At 41.3% G+C, this 20,203-nt stretch overlaps 2 protein-coding genes and 1 long non-coding RNA gene across 3 annotated transcripts in view; 2 read left to right on the top strand and 1 right to left on the bottom strand.

Annotated features, from left to right (window-relative positions):
• The window catches only part of GCSAML (germinal center associated signaling and motility like), a 59,075-nt gene that overhangs the window by 36,979 nt on the left and 1,893 nt on the right, over positions 1-20,203 (bottom strand). Inside the window, exon 3 of the mRNA XM_032137002.2 lies at positions 1,978-2,093. The gene's annotated coding sequence lies outside the window, so the exon portion shown is untranslated. The remainder of the gene's footprint in view (positions 1-1,977; positions 2,094-20,203) is intronic.
• Positions 8,424-9,387, top strand: LOC116457666 (olfactory receptor 2C3). Its single transcript, XM_032137000.1, is given in 2 exon segments — positions 8,424-8,876; positions 8,878-9,387. Coding segments are annotated over 2 exon segments (963 nt in total).
• Positions 10,201-16,197, top strand: LOC116457668 (uncharacterized). Its single transcript, XR_004245078.1, has 4 exons — positions 10,201-10,308; positions 12,463-12,528; positions 14,140-14,516; positions 14,954-16,197. It is a non-coding gene; the product is annotated as an uncharacterized LOC116457668 (long non-coding RNA).

Raw genomic sequence — 20,203 nt, 5'->3', positions numbered from 1 at the left:
AGTGCACTCTTATCCTTTCTAATCCTTCTGACGAGTTGCAGAAAGATTGCTTGTTTGCAATAAAGTGAGGCCTCCTTCCTCTACTTGCTCTTGCATCCCCACAGTGGTCGCTGCCCCCTCCTTCAGTTCACACATCTGCTCACTCATCAGCACTCCTTTATTAAGCTGCATCTTCGTGCCCTTGCTCAGAAACTGGGGATGCAGAAGAAACAAAGTAGACACTACTGCCTTCATGAGCTTCTATTCTGACAGAAAAAGAGACATAAGTAAAAATAAGTGCGTAGAATGCTTCAATATGTGGTGAACAGTGCTCCGGAGAGAAATAGAGCTGAAGTGGGAAAAGGATAAGTTTGACAATTCGAAGTAACACCATCAGGGAAAATGCCTCTGAGGTAAAGGTTAAGGACAGATGTGAGGCCTCAGCCAAGCACTTGTTAAGAGATGGAAACTGGCTGGGCGTGGTGGCTCAAGCCTGTAATCCCAGCACTTTCGGAGGCTGAGGCAGGTGGGTGACAAGGTCAGGAGTTCGAGACCAGCCTGGCCAACATGGTGAAACCCCGTCTCTACTAAAAATACAAAAAATTACCCAGGCGTGGTAGCGCATGCCTGTAATCCCGGGAGGCAGAGGTTGCAGTGAGCTGAGATCGGGCCACTGCACTCCAGCCCAGGCAACAGTGCGAGACTCTGTATCAAAAAAAGAGAGAGAGAGACTATTCTAGGCAGAGGAACCGGCAAGAGCTAAAAGCAGCATGGCAAGTGAGAGCCTGGCGTGTTTGAGGAGCAAGGAGGCCCGTGAGGCTGCAGTTGAAGGAGGAATGGGAGAAGTGGTGGGAATTGGGATCAGAGAGGTAATGTGTATGGAAGGGGAAGGCGCAGACGGTAGATACTCATGGATTATGAAACAACATGGGGTATTTATAGAGTCAGGTAGGAAGTCGGTGAAGCATTTTCAAGTAAAATGGTTGTGATTTTAATACAAGTGATCTAGCTGAGACAGGGTGATTCATTGTAAAAATGATTGTAATCTGGATATCTTTAAAAGTAGTCAAAAGGATTTGCTGACAGATTATATGTGAGGAACAGAGGTCGTGGAAATGAGAGGGGTCAGTGTTTGAGGCCGAGGGCTCCCCTGATTAGGCCCAGACTTAACTTGCCTCACTGGCTTTATTCGCTTGCTTTTAGTTGCTCACTTGCTTCTAGTTTATTTTAAGATTTTCATAGCTAAAGGTCACGTAGCTAAGCAATATATAATAAAACTTCCACCAGTTTCCTTATAGATAACATCTCTCACATATAGATCACTGTGGTAACGACTGCTTAAGTTCTTTTTCAGGAACTAGGGTCAAGTCTTGTCCAGTTCAAGCTAGCTGAAACCACTGGCCCCCAACTGGACCTGCGTGAATATCCAATGGGTGACCTTTGGATGTCACAGTGCCCAAAACTCCACCCTCAGATCATGTTAACGACACCATTTTGTGAACATGTGTGCTATGAAGAGCCATGAAGTTTGACTATATTTGAACAGATTACTGATTACCTCATTTTTTCCTACCCCAATCACATTTTCCTACACCTTGGACCACCTCACTCCTCTATCCCATAAATATCCCTAAAATCCCATTTTCAGGGACACTGATTTGAGACCTGTTCTCCTGCTTTCTCACTTGACTCCCTCATAAATAAACTCATTCTCTGCCGCAAAACTCATCGTTTCAGTGATTGGCATACTGTGCCAGGGGTTTGGAACCACCTGGACTCCAAGCTTCTGGACTAAGCAAATGGAAGAATAGAGTTTTCAGTTGTCATCAACTGAGAAGAGGAGACTGCAGCTGGAGGAGGTCAGGTGTACAAGAGGGTTCATTTTCTAAAGTGTTGCACTAGAGCTTTGCATTAGCCATCTGTATTAGGCAGGTCAGGATATCATAACAAAATACCACAAACTGGGTGGTGGCAAACAACAGAAATGTATTTTCTCACAGTTCTGGAGACTGGAAGTCCAAGATCAAGGTACCCTCAGGGTTGGTTTCTGATGAGGCTTCCCTTCCAGCTCACAGCCATCTGCCTGCTTGCTGTGTCCTCATCTGGCCTTTCCTCTGTGCATGTGTGGAAAGAAATAGAGTGGGGTAGGGAGGGAGGGAAGATAGCTAGTATTTCTTACTCTTTTTATAAGTATTCCAATCTTATGACATTAGACTGCCACTCTTATAAACTCATTTACTCATAATTATCACCTTAAGGGCCCTATCTCCAAATACAGTCACATTGGGGGTCATGGTTTCAACATATGAATGGGTGTAGGGCGCAGTTCGGTTCATAACACCATCCAAATGAAGCTGTAGTATAGGCAGTTAGATATATGAATCTGAAGTTTGGCATAGAGGTGCTGGCCAGGAATATAATTCAGAGAGTCTTCAGAATACGGTTCATATTTGGACCCATTAGACTAGATACTAGCTAACATACATCTATGGGTTTATGTCACTTGACTTTTGACAAGGGTGTCAATAGAGAAAGTGTAATCCTTTCAACACGTATATCCAGTTCAACACAACTGGATAGACACCTGCTAAAGAATGAAGTTGGACCCTCCCTACCTTACAGCATATACAAAAAGTAACTCAAAATATATCAAAAGCCTAAATGAAAGAGCAAAAAAATTTAAAAACTCTTAGAAGTAATCATAGAAGTACATTTTCATGATCTTGGAAGTCTCACTGTTTTGTTAAATATGACATGAAAACCAAAAACAACAACAAAAAAATAGATAAATTAGTCTTCATCAAAATTAGAAACTTTTGTTCATCAAAAAGACATTGTCAAAAGAGTTAAAAGACAGTATACAGAATGAGAGAAAATATTTGCAAATCATGTATTTCATAAGGGTATAATATTCAGAGTATATAAGGAACACTTACAAAAAGACAAACAACCCAATCAAAAAATGGGCAAGAGACTTGAATAGAAATTTTTCCAAAGAAGACAAGTAAGTGGCCAACAAGCACAGTAAAAAATGCACAACATTATTTGCTGCTAGGGAAACACAAATCAAAACCACAATGAGATGACACTTTGTATCCACTACGATGGCCATAAAGGAAAAAAAAGATTGTAAAAAGTGGAAAATAACAAGTGCTGGTGATTATGTGGAGAAACTGGAACACAAATTGCTTGTAGAAATGTAAAGATGGTTTAGCTGCAGCAGAAAAGTTTGCTGGTTCAATAGTAAGTTGTTCATAGAATTTCCATAAGACCTAGCAATTCCACTCCCAGGTATACCCAATAGAATCAGAAACGGAGTTCAAACAAAAACTTGTACGTGAATGTTCATAGCAACTCTATTCACAATAGCCAAAAGGTAGAAACAACTCAAATGTTCATCAACAAACAAACCCAAATGTCTGTCAACAGATGAATAAACAAAAGGTGGTAGAGTCATAGAATGGAATATTATTCCTCTTTAAAAGAGAATGAAGTACTGATACACGCTACAACATAGATGAACCTTGAAAATATCATGTTAAATGAAAGAAACCAGACACAATAACATGTATGATATAAGTCAATTCATATGTAATATCCAAAATAGGCAAATCCATACGGAGAGAAAGCAGATTAGTGGCTGGCAGGGCTAGGGAGAGCTGGCAAATGAAGACTGCTTGATGGCTACAGGTTTTCCATTTGAGGTGATGAAAAACTTCTGACGCTTGATAGAGGTGACGGTACAGTCTTGTGAAAGAACTTAATTCCACTGACTTGCACACTTAAAATAGTTATAATGATAAATTTATATGTTGTCTGTATTTTACCAAAATAAAAATAAATTGATAAATTTAACTTATTAAGAAAAACATTATCTCATCACTGATGTATATACCAATAATAAAATCAATGGGTTTTTTTAAAAAAGAGTCTATAGCAGCATGTATCAAAATTAACAGAATGAGCAAATGTCTCAGACTCTCCCCCACTACATGATGGAGAGACTTGATTCTTACGCTCCATAAGCAGTTTGGTGGTATACAAAACGAAAATAATATTCTAGTCATAAAAAAGAAACAATTCTGTGTGTGTAATACAATGAAGTTATAATTATCCAAAAGGGAAAGAAATCCCAAAAGCTATTTTCCCTCCACTTTTACTCCCCTGATATATACCATCACCCTCAGGCTCCCTCCTGAAGGCTCCAGGGGTTACAATCAATGTCTTAGAATTATAAGGACTTTATGTAACACTTTGTCCTTTGGGGTCTGCATATAATTTCTCATCTGGAAACACCATGAGCCATTCTCACTCCTTTGATTATCAATTTTCTTACAAAATATTTTAAGTGCTTTCTTCTAGTTCAATCCCATTGTGATTTAAATACTTAATAATGTGTCCTTTAGACATGAATTTGAACAGAATCTAACACGTCTGCTACCACCGACTTAGAGATTTCCACTATTTGCAGGGCTTTAAAATCCCTTGGCTAATCTCCTATTTTTTTAATGCCATATGAATTGAATTCATGAATGTTATCAGTCTTTTTAATAAAATATTGCCTATTTTACAACATTTTCCACCTGCATAAATGGAGATGATGTTGCTAGCTCACCATTAGTAAGTGACATTTTGAATTTTGTCATTTGTTTGTTGTTGTTTTTTATGGTATTTAAGATAAACTGGGATCTCAGACTTTCTGTTAATTCCAATTAAAATTGATGAGCACCGATCCATTTAAATGATCTGATTTTCTCATGTGGCCTTTGATATTTTAGCAGGTTGCCTATGCTCTGCGATACAGTTTGTGACTGCCTAATTAACTCAGACAAAATTTGAACGCAAGATGTTTCCTTAACTTTCAGTATGCTATCTTTGTCTTAATGGCACAGTGTTTGGGATAGGGTTGCGTTTTGAAAAGTGAGTTTTTAATTGTGACAATTTTAGTGAATCTCTGTGGGTAAGCAAACCTCTTCCTTTACTGAAAATGCTATTTTTGTACTAAGAATCTGAGTATCTTGGGTATAGCTCCAGTATGACTAAGCAGCCCAGGGGCTTTGGATAAGTTACTAAACATTTCTAGAAGTAGATCAGATCACCACAAAGATCTCTTTTTCCTCAAAAATTCTACTAAACTATTACCTCATGAGTGACCTTGTGGTTCCTCTCTCAGCATCATTTACACATTGTCTGTATGTTATCAACTGTGAGTCAACAAAATTTTTATCTTTCCACAGATGGGATATAATACTTACACCCACGGGTCATAATGCAGTTGTCAGTTTAACCTGTTGTTTTTCAGCTCACCTGCGGTGACTCTGTATACAGTACACCCACTTTGACTGTGTCATGACTCAGTTGTACCTAACTCCCCCAATCCCAGTTCATCTTTTCTCTCTTCATCATTCACATGATGAAAACATCCACGTTCTGACAGGTCTCAACTACCTCCCTGATTTGTTTGTTTGTTTGTTGTTGTTTTGAGACAGGGTCTTGCTCTGTTGCCCAGGCTGGAGTGCAGTGGCACGATCATGCCTCATTACAGCCTTGATCTCGTGGGCTGAAGCCATCCTCTGGCCTCAGTCTCCCAAGTAGCTGAGACTACAGGAACACACAGCCACACTCAGTCATTTTATTTTATTTGTTTGTAAAGACAATCTCTCACTATGTTGCCCAAGCTGGTCTCAAACTCCTGAGCTCAAGCGATTCCCCCCACTTCAGCCTCCCAAAGTGCTAGGAATACAGGCATGAGCCACCGCCCCCGGCTTGCCTCCCTGATTTGGAGGAGGTTGGGATGTATTCTCCAGGATGCCTTCTCCCACAGTATTAATGCTTCCCTGGCCTACTATATACAGGCCAGACGATTGTCTCAGTATTCTGACACAGTAAGTTCACACTGGGACAGCTTCCACATGTGAATTTTAACAAATGCCTGGAGTTTTCTGAGCCTCATTTCTATACATGCACAATGGAAAACCCACCTGTATTTTTAAAACTGAATGCACGTGTCTGTTCATGTCTATTTTGTTTAATTGACTTCCAGTTACAGGGATAGGTAAATTCTACTCTCTGGGATTTTAAGAAGGCTGATAGTTAAGTTCACAGCTGCACTGTTCCCCAAATTTGGGTAAATCTTAACTATAATAAATTGATTCTTCTTTTTAAAATACAGGCTAGAATTAATGTTTTTGCAAAGAAGGGCCCGAGAGGTCTTCAGGGACATCTGAAGCACACTGAAATTGTCCAGTTTCTGACTTTACGCACTGCTCCTGCTAAATCGTGTTTGTTTTATTCCAACTGTACGAAAGCAGAGGATAGTCCAGACCCCTCTGCATGCCTCTGGTAGTTCCAAGAGCTCTTTCCTGACAACACTACTGAAAGTTTATGCTGAGTCCTTCCACTCTGCCTTCATATTACTCTAGTCCTGCCTCTTCCACCCCCCAGAACCTTTCTAGCAACCTGTTTCACGATGCACGTCCATGAATATTGATTAAGGGACTACTGTGTATCAGACACTGGGTTAGACACTGGGGACCCAGAGGTAAACAAAAGACAAAACTGTGTCTCCATGGAATTTACAATCTAGTGGAGCGAGACAGGTAGCAAACAAAAGAAATAAGAGTAGTTTATTTGTTATAAGATTATCACCTTATATAAAAATAATTCAGGAAAGAGAGAGAAGGGAGTTGTAAGGGTTTTCAATATTATATAATACAGTGAGGGAGGGCCTCAGTTATAAGGTGACTTTTCAAAAATGGCCTGAAGAAGGTGAGAAAGGGGGTGTGTGGATGTCTTGGGGAGAAAGCACTGTAAGTATAGCAAACTGCAGCTGCAAGCCTTGTACTAAGACAATTAGGGTGTTGAGCAGTAGACTGACGTGATCATATGTCTTAATGTAATCCTCTGATTGCTTTCGTAGGAGTGAGGGAAAATTTCACCTTCGTCCTCTGAAATTTCACAGAAATCAACTGACAAATGGCAGATTCACAGGAGAAAAGACATACACATTTATTTGATCATAGTTTTACATGACAGAGGAGCCTTCAGATGAGGATCCAAAGATACAGGAGAAACTTCCCATTTTTATGCTTAGGTTCAAAGACATATGGACAGCCTTGTAGAAATATGATTGAACATGAAGGGCATTATCTAATGCTGATGGACTGAGTGACGAAGCCCAGCAAGACCCATCTGCGAGACTCTTTGTGGCTTCTCTGAGCAGTGTTCCTTTTTTCTTGGTATGGAGTAAGACCTCTCTGGAATGGAGGTCTTATGACCTACGATCCAGTAAGGTAGGTCAGATAATTTATTTATGGCTATTTTTAACATAGAAAGGTGGAGGGAAAGTTAGAGTAACATTTTTTAGGTTTTATGGCTGGCTTTGAGGAAAAGGGGCTCTGGTTTCTATGTGTCACTTTGGGGAAGAGGGATTCTAATTTCTATGGCTAACCACGGGGAAGAATGAGGGGCCAGGGACAAGAAGGCAGGAGAAAGAGAAACTTTTGCTTCTGAGGCCTTCATGTTGGGCTATCATTTTCTGAGCCCCAACACTTTTTTGAGAGTACTTGGAAGGGGAGCAAAGGAGAAGCAGAGAGATGAGTTAGAGTATTAGATCAAAATTCAGATGGTAAATGATGGCAAGATGGGCCAGAGTGGTAGGAGCAGGGGTGGTAAGAAGGGATAAAAAACTGGATATACTCGGGAGCTACTCGGGAGGCTGAGGCAGGAGAACGGCGTGAACCCTGGGGGGCAGGAGCCTGCAGTGAGCCGAGATCGCGCCACTGCACTCCAGCCTGGGTGACAGCGAGACTCCGTCTCAAAAAAAAAAACAAAACAAAACAAAACAAAAAAAAACTGGATATACTTAATGACAGCAAAAATTTTCAGATGATTGTGGAATTTGAGAGGGCACAATTTTAATGCCTGTACAGTGGCTCATCACATGAAAGACCACCCTCTACCTGACTAACCCTTTATTGCTAAACATTTAGGTTGCATATAGATGTTGTTACTATTTCAATTTTAAAAAAACAGTGCTAAGGATTTTGCATGAATGTCCATTTTCCCCAGACAGTGAACACCCCCCAGTCTTTTATTATACAGTCCAAGTTGGCCGTGAGGAAGGTAATGCAATGCCATCCACAGAGCTGTTGAGTGGCTGCTTTTGAAAACGATGGGTATAAAATTTACTTTTAGCCAGGCGTGGTAGTGCGTGCCTGTATTCTCAACCTACTAAGGAAGTTGAGGTGGGAGGATTGCTTGATCCCAAGAGTTGGAAGTTAGCCTGGGCAACACAGTGAGATTGTGTCTCTAAAAAAGAACAAGATAAAATGAACTAAAATTTACTTTTAATGTTTGGTAACTGATGTAATTGCTTCATGTCTCATGCCCTGTATGCCCTGGGCTCTTCCACAGGTGGTCTTTTGCCCCACCCCCAGCATACAATGATGGAAATAGCCAATGTGACTTCTCCAGAAGTCTTTGTCCTCCTGGGCTTCTCTGCACGACCCTCACTAGAAACTGTCCTCTTCATAGTTGTCTTGGGTTTTTACGTGGTATCGATCTTGGGCAATGGCATCATCCTTCTGGTCTCCCGTATGGATGTGCACCTCCACACGCCTATGTACTTCTTTCTTGCCAACCTCTCCTTCCTGGACATGAGCTTCACCACGCGCATTGTCCCACAGCTCCTGGCCAACCTCTGGGGACCACAGAAAACCATAAGCTATGGAGGGTGTGTGGTCCAGTTCTATATCTCCCATTGGCTGGGGGCAACCGAGTGTGTCCTGCTGGCCACCATGTCCTATGAGCGCTACGCTGCCATCTGCAGGCCACTCCATTACACTGTCATTATGCATCCACAGCTTTGCCTTGGGCTAGCTTCGGCCTCCTGGCTAGGGGGGTCTCACCACCAGCATGGTGGGCTCCACCCTCACCATGCTCCTACCACTGTGTGGGAACAATTGCATCGACCACTTCTTTTGCGAGATGCCCCTCATTATGCAACTGGCTTGTGTGGATACCAGCCTCAATGAGATGGAGATGTACCTGGCCAGCTTTGTCTTTGTTGTCCTGCCTCTGGGGCTCATCCTGGTCTCTTACGGCCACATTGCCCGGGCCGTGTTGAAGATCGGGTCAGCAGAAGGGCGGAGAAAGGCATTCAACACCTGTTCTTCCCACGTGGCCGTGGTGTCTCTGTTTTACGGGAGCATCATCTTCATGTACCTCCAGCCAGCCAAGAGCACCCCCCATGAGCAGGGCAAGTTCCTGGCTCTCTTCTACACCGTAGTCACTCCTGCGCTGAACCCACTTATTTACACCCTGAGGAACACGGAGGTGAAGAGCGCCCTCCGGCACACTGTATTAGAGAACTGCTGTGGCTCTGCCGGCAAGCTGGTGCAAATTTAGAGACTCCAGTCCCTTCTGAGAAGGAAGATCAAGTTTACGTAGAGCAAACTGACCTTGGAGGACAGGGCACTGGGGATGTCGTTTTTCTTCTAATATTGTTTGAGCTCAAAGTAGATGGAAATCTGAAAGGAATGTGCTCATGCCATTTCCAGACCAAGAAAATACATTTATTGTTTGCTAATTATCATAGTTTTGTTAAATTGCGTTGTTGGTTTTCGCTATATATACACATGTTGACTGTCATCTTGTTTTGTAAACTCCTTGCGTTGTTATACAGCTGTTCCTCAGTATCCGAAGCGGGTGGATTCCAGGACGCTCCGTGGATAATAAACTTTGATGATGCTGAGAGCGCGCGGGGAGACCGAAGCCGGCCTGTTCCCCGGAGCCCCCGGAGCCCTCCCAGCCCTCGGCCCTGCGCCTGGGGTGAGCTGGGCCCGGGACAGGCCGCGGCCTCCGCCTTGCAGGCTCCGGAGCCCCCGCTGTGGCTCCCCCGTCGGGCCCAGGCCTTGAAGCCGCGGCGAACCTCTTCCTACTCCACCTCGGGGACCTGATGGCAGCGGCGGCTTCCCCCAGCCTGGACCCCGCCGGCCGCGGGTCTCCCGGCCCAACCCTACCGACCCAGACCGAGACCGCGCCGAGCCGCCGGGACTCAGCGCCTTCGGGTGGCGGCGGTAAGCGGGGAGGAAACATGGCGCCGCCCAAATGCGCCCGGAGGCCGTTAGGCTGTGGAGGGCGAGGAAGGCGGTCCAGAGGCGCGGGCTCGGCTGCCCGTTTAGGCCACGGAGCCGACAGGTCCACGTCCTGGGCGACCGCTCTGTGCATTTTATTACTTCTGTATATAGAGGTGACGACGCTAAGCTTTTTTGAAATGTCTGTTCCTTCTAGATGCTCTGAAGTACCTGATATATGTTAAAATTAGAGGTAGTAAAATGACACATTTTGTAAATAACTTTTTGTTAAAATTCATAGGAAATGTTATTTTGTGGGGGGGATGGCATGGTGTTTGTGGACTGGTTCAGGGAAGGAGGGGAAAAGGGAGGTGCAGAGAGCTCTAAGCCAGTGTGCTTACAGTGACGCGAGATTCACCATTGTTTCTTATGATTGTGCATTTTGTTTTACTTATCTGTGTATACAGTGTATCTAAAGGACAAACGAGTCCTAATTTACAACAGCTCGTCTTTCTAGATGTTAAAGAACTATCAATAGAGTAACCTATCAATAAAGTTCACCTGTATCAGTAGAGTAACCTCATTCTCTGCCTGATGATTCAAAGGCATGGGAAGACCAAGTCAACCACGTGGCAGTTCCTGTTTTTGATTTTATATATGTATATAATGTGAAAGTCTTTCCTTTGGTACTAGGATCTTCCAATTCACTGTATTAGTCAGGGTTCTCCAGAGAAACAGAACCAAAAATATGTGTAGAAGAGAATATATACACAAATACACACACACACACACACACACACACATCCCGATGGAAAGACAGAAAAAAAACAGTGAGGGAGATTGAGAGTTAAGAAATAGGCTCACACAATTTAGGGAACTGGCAAGTCTGAAATTTGCAGGGCAAACCAGCAGGCTGTAAATTTTGACAGCAGTTGATGTTGCAGCTTGAGTTCAAAGTCTGGAGGCAAAATTCCCTCTTTTTGGAAACAGGTCAGTCTTTTCTCCTAAGGCTTCAACTGATCGCATGAGGCCCACTCACATTATAAAGGGTAATCTGCTTTACTAAAAGTCTACTAATTTAAATGTTAATCGCATCAAAAAAAAAAAAAAAAACCTTCACAGTAACACTTAGGCTGGTGTTTGAACAAAAACTCGGCACCATAGCCCAACCAAGTTGGTACATAAAATTAACCATCGCACCAAACCCAAACTTTCAGTGAAGTGAAGCAAAATTCTTCAACTGGATTATTATGCATCATGTACAAGACACTCTCATGTCTTCTTGGTTTCTGGACTCATGTATCAGGTTATGGTGACTGCAGGTTTAGGGCATACACTGCAGCCTGTAGGAAAGCAGTGCTTATTTACACAGTATTGTTTCTCAGCTTCAATAACTAAACCTTCAGCAGGCCATTCCATCATTCAATAAAGCCCATTCCATCATTCAGTCAAGCCCACTGCTTCTGAATACTGAGGTATGAAGTAAGAATCATGAATTCCAAGGGCGATTCTATTGCCACACCCCTTTTGCTGTGAAATATGTTTCCTGGTTACAGGTGATATTGCAGGGGATGCCATGGTGATGGTGAAGGCTTTGTTCATTACATAAATGGTTGGGGCATGGAAGACAAAACTGTCCCCAGAATATTATTCTGTCCCTATAAAGACTAACATTGCTTACTGTATGCTCAAAGGAGTCCAAAGTAATCACTATGCTACTAGTCCAGCCAGACGCCTGGAAATAGTGCCAAATCACATGCTAACCTTGGTGAGAGAAATGTCATAATGCTGAGCCCATTCATGGTTTCCATCCCTGCTTCCATGTTAAATTTCTCATAGGCCCAATGAGCAAGCCTGCTGGCAAAAGAGATTGACTGATTATCTACTAGATGAGTCATCTTATCTACCATACCATCAAGACCCATCTCTGCAGTGGATGCCCTCTCATGCGCATTTATGTAAAACAAATATCTTCATGATCTGTGCACTTTTCAAGAAATTCTTCAATGTCCTCTTCTCCAGATTTGCCTGCCATTAATTTTCCAGCCTTGTTCTTCACAAATCTCTCAGCAAAATAATAACCTGTTATCCAATGCTCCTAAATCAGTGCATATCCAAACTTCTGTGCCTGTCTCCTTCTAGAAAAAATTAACAACCAGCTAAACTGCCTGTAGTTTGACCACTGGGGAGTTTCCCTTCCTCACCATCTTTCAGCACCACCTGGAGGGGTACTATGGTATAATGCCATTTGCTTCTTTCTGTTGCTGGTGTATAATGAGGATTCATTTGTAAACCGGCCCATGCTTTTTCCTTCTTTAATAGTTGGCTAAACATGAAATATGAGTGAGATCATGCAGGATTTGTCCCTTTGTGTTTGGCTTATTTCACTTAACACAATGTCTTCTAGGTTTATTCATGTTGTGAAGAGAGGATTTTGAATGCTCTCACCACAAAGAAATGACAAGTGTTTGAGGTAATGGATATGTTAATTACCTTGATTTGATCATTACACAAGTATACATGTATCAAAACATCATACTTGCACCCCATAAGTATGTACAATTGTTATTTGTGAATTAAAAACAAACTAAAATGAAATTTAAAAAATAATTATACAATTTTGGGGGCTTGGGGTGGGGGAAGGGGAAGTAAAAAAGCAGGCAGCAGGTACTCTAGGAGTCAGAGACACATGATAACATTAGTATGAGTCAGGAAGGTAGGAAATCAAGTTTTGACATTTTTTACTCAGTTTAGAACCCAAAGACTGAAGAAACAGAAACAAATGGGGGAAATCGTAACTTTTAAAGTATTAGATAAAATTTTTAAGAAAGTTAAATATTGCATGTTCTCACTCATATGTGAAAGCTAAAAAAGAGTTGATCTCATAGAAATAAGTAGAACAGAGCATACTTGAGGCTGGGAATGCATAGGAGGAGTGGGGGAATGAGAAGAGACTTGTTAAAGGATACAAAATTACAGCTCCATTGGAGGAGTAAGTTCTAGTGTTCTATACCACTGTGGGATGACCACAACAATAATATATTCTGTATTTTCAAACAGCTAGAAGGAGGATATTGAATGTTCCCAGCACGAAGAAACGATAAATGTTTGAGATGATGGATATTCTAATTACACTTATCTGATCACTATACATTATGTGTATCCAAACATCACTATTTACCCCAGAAATATGTACAATTATTATATGTCCACTAAAAGCTAAAATAAAAAATTTTCAGACATTCAAGATCTGAAGAAAAACTTGAATCTGAATACTAAAAATTTTCCCTAACCTCTTGAAAAGATTAATTAAAAATCTCTGGAGTTTGGATGCACTGTAATTTTCCTCTGCCAGTTTATGGCTTTGTTTAAGCTCAGTAGTCAAGTTTGTAGAACCTCCAGAGAAAGCAATGAGGAAGTGGCAGTAGGACCCTCTGGGACCCGTTACCCCAAATATCTGTCATCTTCTTGACCTCAAGGCTGGGAGTCAATTCAGGACAGGAGTGCAGGTCCTCATCAGTTTATTTGGGGATAGCAGACAATGCAGACCCTCCCAGAACCATGAGGACAGCACTGGGCTTTGCCCTGACCATCCATCAGCCCCTGTTTGGCACAGAGGAGAATGATGACCATAACTGACACTTTCCTCCAACTGCCTTAAATGCTCAGGCTGATTGGTCATGTGCTCACCCAACTGCTCCCTAAATGCTTAGCAGAAAATGAAGACATCCTCTCCAGAACCCAAGGAAATACACTCGAAATGTGATTTGTGCCTCAGATTGGCATCCAAGAAGAACTGAAAGAAACACCAGGCATTCCACACAATTTCTGACTCCACATCCAGTAGAACTATTGGAATCTTCCAACATACCCATCTTGAGGCAGTAAATCCTGAAAGAAAGTGAAAGAAGACCTTTCTAAATAGAGGGAAGTCCCATCTTACTTGGATTTAAGTTATAGTAAATGAAGAGGAAAATGCTAACATGCCATATTGGACACCACTTGTCTTTCGATGCCAGGTCCCTTTTCAGCCTAATATGTCAGAATTTTCTAGGCTCCACCTTTTCTTTTATTCCTCTTGCAGCAACCATAGGCTTTGATGGCTTCTCACAGGACAGAAAACCTGGATCATCCCAAACCTGCTCTGTGAACCCTCTACTTCATGTATGGGTTTCCTCCCATGCTGCACACTGTGAGGGTCATGCATCACCACAGCATGCACAGCTGAGAAATGTGGAGAGTGAAGGACCCAGGCCACGTTGACTGTGGGGATGTAAGCCAGTGGAGACACACTTCCTGAAATAAGATGCATTTCACAAAGCTCCCAGGTTCCAGAAGGATGGAGCACCAGTCACCCTTGGTCATGGCCAAACCCTCTTTGTCCTTGCCCTTTCCTGCTCTCTGGGATCACAGAACATGTGCACTGGACACAGCTTCTGCCTTGGAAACACCCAGACTAAGGTAATTTCTCACACACCAGTTTATCTTCCAGCTTCTGTCAGAACTTTAGGTCAAGTGTTGTGAGCCAGATAGAGTAAAAAATATAAACTTTAAAAATTATAATCACCCTCAACATGGCAAGCTTCTTATGGTAAGAAAGGAATGCAAGAATTCAGAAACCAACCCAGAAAATAGCAGGCTCAAGATTTCTTGACGAATAAATTCACTAAATAGGTCATAGATATTTTCTCATCTCAACACATGCTGTGCACAGGTATATTTCAAACCTAATGACCATGGAATGTCTCATTTTCATTATTACAAACAAAGCTACAATAAGTTCATGTGTACTGAAATCCTTGCAAACTTGACTAGTAGCTCAAGATAAATTTTAGAATAAAAAAATCAAATGGTATTCACATGTATATACTCTGAAGCGTCTATCTGGTCTTTAACAGGTTTCCAGGCATACAACTACTAAAATCCTTGGATTCCTTAAAGTGGTACTTGTATGTTAATGAGTTGACAAATGGCTAGTAGTCCCTAGCTAGCTTCAGGATGGGAGCTGGACACCTGAAAGACCAAGGCAGAATTAGAGAATTAAGATAGTCAGATCCAGCCCCCAACCTCCGTGGAGGGAAGAAGGGATGAATGTTAAGCAGAACACCAATGGCCAGTGATTTAATCAGTCATGCCTACAGAATAGTGCCTCCATAAAAACCCTCAAGGACTGGGTTCAGAGGGCTTCCAGATAGCTGAAGACGTGGAGGTTCCTGGAAGGTGGTAAACCTGGAGAGAGCATGCAAGCTCCACAGCCTTTCCCTATACCTCACCCTATGCATCTCTTCATCTGCATCTCTTGCAATATCCTTTACAATAAACTGCTAAATGTAGATGCCTCTGAGTTCTGTGGGCTGCTCTAGCAAATTAATCAAACCCAAGAAGGGGGCTGTGGTAACCCAGACTTACAGCTGATTGACTGGTCAGACGCACAGGTAAAAAGAACTTGAGGCTTATAATTGGCATTGGAAATGGGATGTCTTATGAGACTTAGCCCTCACCCAGCAGACCTGGCGTTAAAACTGAATTGAAGGTGTCAAAACTGAATTGAAGGACACCCAGCTGGTGTCTGCCACAGGACTGATTGCTTGGTGTATGGGCTTAACCCCATCACCTTTAGTCACAGAAGTCTTCTGTGTTGATTGTTGAGTGAGAGAATAGAAAAAGCACTTTAGTTTGTTTTTCGTTATAGAACATGTTGACATTATGTGGACATATTTAAATTTCCCTTTAGAGACCAAATTCGTACTTTTGCCAATAATGTGTACAAAGGCATATATTCTCACAATTTCACTAACATTTGATTTTGTCAGTAACTTTAGTTTTACTTGTAAATCTTACCTCAGTATCATTTTATTTGGCATTGATTTAATCATTAGTGAGGTTTAACATCTTCTGGTACGTTTTGGGGCTATTTGTTTCTTCAATAAATTGTTTTTTTCTTAAATTTTCATTGTTTTACCTTTTTGCTTACTGATTTGTAGCGGTAGTTGACATATGATTCTACACATCTTTGTCATCATATAAGTGTTGAATCATTTTTCTAGTGGGATGTTTTATCCTTTTGCTGTTCTGTTTGTTTCCTTTGTGGTACAAAAGTTTTAAATGTTATATGTATTAAATGCTCTCAATCATGCCTTTATGCCTTCTAGTTGTGGGACTGTTCATTATTTCATTCAAAGAAATGAATTATTATTTAAACATGGTTTATGTATGCAGCCTGTACTGGAGGCTGAAGATGCAGGAATAAATAACTGATATCCCTGCTTTCATGGGATGCAAAAGTTCCGGGAAGAGAGAAAACTCACCAACAAAGCAAGCAAATGAGAATGTCGGTTAAGAGATACAATCAACTGCCATGCAGGGTGAGCCTGGAGAAAGTGACATGAGGTCTAGGGACTGCCACTTGAGCTCTCCCCTGAAACAAAGGAGGAAGTCACACAGCATGGGAAGTCACACTCCAAGGGGAGGGAGTAGCCAGTATCAAGGCTTTGGAAGAGAAAGGGCTTCATGTGTAGAAAGGCTGGTGAGGCTGAAAGAGAGTAAGGGAAAGAGTGGTGGGAAGTGAGGTCTGAGAGATCCCTCAGGCCCGGGTAATAAATGTCTTAGAGACCCTAAATGCATGGAATTTCATATTTTCAGACTATTTGGAAGAAGTAAAGGGCATGATAAGCCTTCACGCTTGGAGTTATGCTTAGAAATGGCCTCAGATCTTCCAGATTGTATTTATCTTCTCGTTTTATGGTTTCTATTTTATGTTTAAGTTTTCAATTCACTGCATCTGCAGAGTGTGTGTGTTGGGTGTGTGTGTAAGACAGATGTTGTTTTCCAAATGTTCAGTCAATTGTCTCAAAACAATTTATTTCACTAGCTGTATTTTCATTATTTGCTTCAAATTATACCTTTACCATATTCAAAATTTCATATATGTGCAAATTTATTTCAGGAATATCAATTCTATTAATATTTATTTATTTATTTTATTTCATTCACATTTGTAACACACTTTTAATAGCTGTTGATGTATAGTATATTTTGTCATCTAGTAGAACAAGGCATCAATCATTATCTATTTTTCTAATTTAGACTTTTCATGGTTGTCACTATGTTCTGCTCTACCAAGTTAAAGTCACAGCTAGTTTCCTCCTAACCCAAAACAATATCTTATTGGGACTGTGGTTGGTATTGAACCACATTTTTAAATTAATGTCTGGAAAATTTACCATGTTTGCAGGACCAAGACTTCCATGTGGATAATGAACAAAGGAACTGAAGCACAGGGGTGGGATCATGTCATAAAGTACTTGCTATGGGTCCTGATGCCTCACTTGACTATGAATCCTTGGTCAATAAACCCACCTCTCTGAACCCTGTTGTCTTTATCTGTAAAGGGTGGCAAAAACACCAGTCTTGAAAGGTTTCTGCAGATAATTAAGTAATGAGAAATTGGTACTCAATACAGTGACTAGCACAGTAAAACCTCAATGAATGTTAGGAATTATTCCTGTCTATATATGCATGTAGATCTTTTATTCTTTCAGGAAAGATTTCCAGTTTTCTTCATATAGGTCTTGATTATTACTTGATTATTACACTGCTGTAGCAGAGACCAAAACTACAGTGGTTCAAAGGAGATAAAGTGTATATAGGTTGAAGGGGCATCTGTTCTGTAGGAGGTTGCCAACCCCAAACTGCAGAGCAAGAGCTACTGACAAACAGTAGATGGAGATTCATTTATTTACTAAAAATGATAAACATTTTTGATACAATACAGAGAATTTCATATATATTTTCTAAAACTAGACTGAGTGTTAGCAATGTGAAGCTGTATTTGTTAGAGCACTCAGAAAAATTTCTCATTAAAAGTTATACATTATGTTTTTTATAAACGGTTGAAAATGCTTACAACCTTGTAACAGTCTCATCAATTCTGTTATAATTAATACTGAAGGTATACAAAAATTGAGTGGATTCTCAATTTTTTTGGATTCCCAATTCCTAGTTGGGTGGATGGTTAGAAAGGTGCCTATAGGATTTTCTCCTTGCAAAAAAAAAAAAATGCAAGAATGTAAATTCAAATTCTAAAAGATTTATTTCACCACAGAATAAAATTTTTTTTCTAACACAGTTGCTTGACTAAGTTTATATAGGCCCACACTAGATGCATGTGGTGTAGTGCCAGAGGCAATGTCTAGTACACACCAGGCTAAGCATACTAAAACTGTAAGACAGAGCAGTGAAAAAATTCAGAGGCTTAATAAGAAACACAGAAGATTGCAACAAACTTCTTTTCCCTTTCAGAAATCAGAACATAAAGTAGTATAGATGTAAGTTGGTTTCCCCTTTTCCCTTTTTGCAATGTCCATAATTTTTTTAACCTCTAATAATCCAATGAGGAAATCTGAACTGAAAATATAAGGAAAGATTGTCCTGCTTAAAGAAACAGCTATTTGAACATGAGAAAAGAAATTTGAAAACTACGCATTAACCTAAAGAGTTTAAGCCTTTAAAAAAAGGCAAAAACGTATCCAAATTTGATCAAGATGTGCTTTATTTTCTATAACTTCTGGGAAGTTTGTAGTACAACTGTATTAGGGGTCTCCAGAGAAACAGAATCAACAGAAGATTGTGTGTGTGTGTGTGTGTGTGTGTGTGTGTGTGTGTGTGTGTGTGTGTAGAGGTGGGGGTACTTATTTGAAGAAACTGGCTAACTCAGTTATGGGGGTTGGCAAATCAGAACTCTTCAGGGCAGGCTGGAGACTCTGAGAAAAGTTGATGTTACAGCTGTAGCTTGAAAGCAGATGTAAGAACTCCTCCTTCCTTGTAGGACCTGAGTCTGTTTTCTCTTAAGGCCTTCAACTGAATTGGATCAGGCCCATCCACATCATGGAGAGTAGTCTACTTTACTCAAAGTCTACCGATCTAAATGTTAATGTCATCTGAAAAAAATACTTTCACAGCAATACTCAGACTGGTATTTGACCAAATATCTGGGTACTACAGCCTAGTCACGTTGACACAAAACTAGCCATTACAGGAACTAAGTAGTTCATGAAAATAGATGCAATTTCATTTATTTTTAGAGTAATCAGAGAAGCTCACCTTTATTTTTTAGTGTAAATTTTAAAGGAAAAATATGAAGCAAAAACTATGACTTGCCACTAAATCTTAAAATATTCCTACTTCAGAAATGTCAAAAGGTGAAAATGCATGAGTTGAAAAAAGTTTCATTTTATCATAATTAGCATGATTAACATTATCACTGTCAACATATCATCATCATTTATCCTGGCAAACTCTCCCATGCTAAGCAGCTGTGATTTCCTTGCTCTACAAACTCTTTGAGTCCATATCTTCCCACACACGACCCTATGTTTCCTTAAAGTGATATTCCTAGATTTTCCTCTAGTACAGACGTATGGGTTGCTTGGAAGCTTGTTCCAACAGAAACTCTCTAAAGCAGTGACTTTCAAACTTTTATATCGGTGTATGAAACACATTTCACACACACATACACACAACTGACTCACTACCATGCATAGTCCTCTGTGAAATTTTCTAATCCATTTTATGCTAACCTAGAATAACGAATGTTTGCCGCATTTAAATTGATGTTGTAAGTGGCATATAACCTGAAATGTAAAGGAAACACTGCTCTTAGGCAGGTATGTGTTACTTGCTTATAGGGCCTGAGGGGGCAGGTAACAGCCTGAGGAAGTAACAGTGTCATCTGCGCAGGGGTCTGGAAAATTCAGAACAAAAGGGCTCATGGGAAGTAACAAGTGTACCCCAGAAAACACTCACCACAGACACACGTGCGTTTCTGCCATGCTGTCTCCTTACTCTTGTTATCTGATCTAATATTGACATTACCGCTCAGTGGAATTGAGAAGTGACAGCATGCTGGCAGTCCTCACAGCCCTCGCTCGCTCTCGGCGCCTCCTCTGCCTGGGCTCCCACTTTGGTGGCACTTGAGGAGCCCTTCAGCCCACTGCTGCACTGTGGGAGCCCCTTTCTGGGCTGGCCAATGTGGGAGCCGGCTCCCTCAGCTTGCAGGGAGGTGTGGAGGGAGAGGTACGAGCAGGAACTGGGGCTGCACGCGGCACTTGCGGGCCGGCTGGAGTTCCGGGTGGGCGTGGGCTTGGCAG

Source organism: Hylobates moloch, unplaced genomic scaffold (genome assembly GCF_009828535.3).
Source record: "Hylobates moloch isolate HMO894 unplaced genomic scaffold, HMol_V3 SCAFFOLD_18, whole genome shotgun sequence".
NCBI lineage: Eukaryota > Metazoa > Chordata > Mammalia > Primates > Hylobatidae > Hylobates > Hylobates moloch.
Note: the sequence above shows the minus strand (reverse complement) of the source record. Positions and strands in the feature narration are given on the sequence as shown.